The sequence below is a fragment of the Convolutriloba macropyga genome, unplaced genomic scaffold (assembly GCF_964194025.1).
Source record: "Convolutriloba macropyga unplaced genomic scaffold, txConMacr16.3 SCAFFOLD_1346, whole genome shotgun sequence".
Classification (NCBI taxonomy): domain Eukaryota; kingdom Metazoa; phylum Xenacoelomorpha; order Acoela; family Convolutidae; genus Convolutriloba; species Convolutriloba macropyga.
Genome location: NW_027450131.1, coordinates 24,786 through 26,480, shown reverse-complemented (window position 1 = coordinate 26,480; position 1,695 = coordinate 24,786). Strand labels below are relative to the sequence as shown.

General features: G+C 42.1%; 1 protein-coding gene across 1 annotated transcript; it reads left to right on the top strand.

Annotated features, from left to right (window-relative positions):
- Positions 1 to 20: 20 nt before the first annotated feature.
- On the top strand, positions 21 to 875 carry LOC142355626 (uncharacterized; the record flags this gene model as incomplete). The annotated part of the gene is made up of 1 exon (XM_075407734.1): positions 21 to 875. A coding segment is annotated over exon 1 (855 nt), but the record flags the coding sequence as incomplete, so codon positions are not given.
- Between the last annotated feature and the right edge of the window lie 820 nt (positions 876 to 1,695).

The following is a 1,695-nucleotide window of genomic DNA, read 5'->3' as shown; positions in this document are numbered from 1 at the left end:
CAGTAGCATTGCAACCTCAAATGGCACCCCTGCCAGACTTTAGAATTTCAAATACTGAAAACTTTATTTTTCAAAATACGGGTGTAGATTTCGTTGGTCCTTTCGCTATAAAGGCCAGCGACAACTTGTATCCAAAACGATACGCTTGCATCTTCACTTACTTTACCACAAGAGCCGTTCATCTGGAACCAACTTACCATTTAAACACTGATTCCTATATTCAAGCGATACTGAGGTTTACTGCCCGTCGAGGAAACCCTCAACTCATTGTCTCTGATAATGATAGAAGTTTCATTGGCGCTTCTCGTGATCTCATTACAAAAGTAAACAAATTCGACCACCAGAAAGTCATTGACCGATTACTCAAAGAGACCATCGAATGGAAATTCATCCCATCATACGTCTCCCACTTCGGAGGAGCATGGGAAAGACTGGTGCAGTCCTCAAAACGAATTCTCTACTCAGTGATTGGCTCTCAAATGTTGACCGAAGAAACATTTCACTCGTTCCTAACTCAAGCCAAAGAAATCCGGAACAGCAGGCCTCTGACTTACGTCCCAGACAATGGTTTGTCTTATCAACCAATCACGTCTAACCATTTCCTTATCGGTCGACCTCACAAACGTTTGCTGTCAATATTGTCAATCACTAAAGATTACAACAAGGACTGGAAGAAATGTATTACCCTTTCACATCAATTTTGGACACAACTCCTGCGCAAGTTCATACCCACAATGGCTAGGAGACCCAAATGGATAAAAGATCAGAAGCCTCTCGAAGTTGGTAGCCTTGTATGGATATTGGAAGACATGACTCCCCGGGGTAATGGGCCCGTCGGTATTGTCGAAAAGTTGTCTCACAGCAATGATGGAAAAGTTAGATCCTGTGAAATCAGAACTGGGTTCGGGAAACAAACAAGACAAGTAAACAAGTTAGCACTAGTAATTGACGACTAAGAAAGTCGAAACAGGACACAAATTTAATAAACAGTAACCACATTCACAACTTTTAACAAATCATTAACCCTTTATGTTTTGACTACAATGACAAAACAAGGGGGACTGTAATGAACTCATAATGAACTTGACTTTTGAACAGTTGGAGCCATAATTTGTAAATAGAACGTGCAAAAAAGAGTAAGACCAAGATAACACACCAAGACAATATGAATTGATGATTAACAACTTTAAGCAGAGCTATAGATGTAGTTGATGTCAATAAGAAAAATTAAACAGAATAAGTAATTATACAAAATCAGCGCTTCCCAGGTTTAGGTGCCATCCGGAAGTGACTTCTGACTATAAGAAGTCAAACGCACACAGTTTGTTCCCAGACCAAAATTACGGGGTCTGGGTTTTGGTTCCTGATGGGAATGGTCTGATCAGAGGTCACTTCCTGATGGGAGTGATCTGATCAGAGGTCACTTCCGGATGGGAATGGTCTGATCAGAGGTCACTTGCGGATGGGAATGGTCTGATCAGAGGTCACTTCCGGATGGGAATGGTCTGATCAGAGGTCACTTCCGGATGGGAGTGATCTGATCAAAGGTCACTTCCGGATGGCACCTCAACTTGGGTTATGCACATTTGCCACGGAATCAAGTTTTGTGAAGAATTTTATCCGATGCTGAGGTCCCACAACAAAATTTAGTATGTTCAGACCGACATAAGGCCACTGGGGGGGGGCATTTGAGGA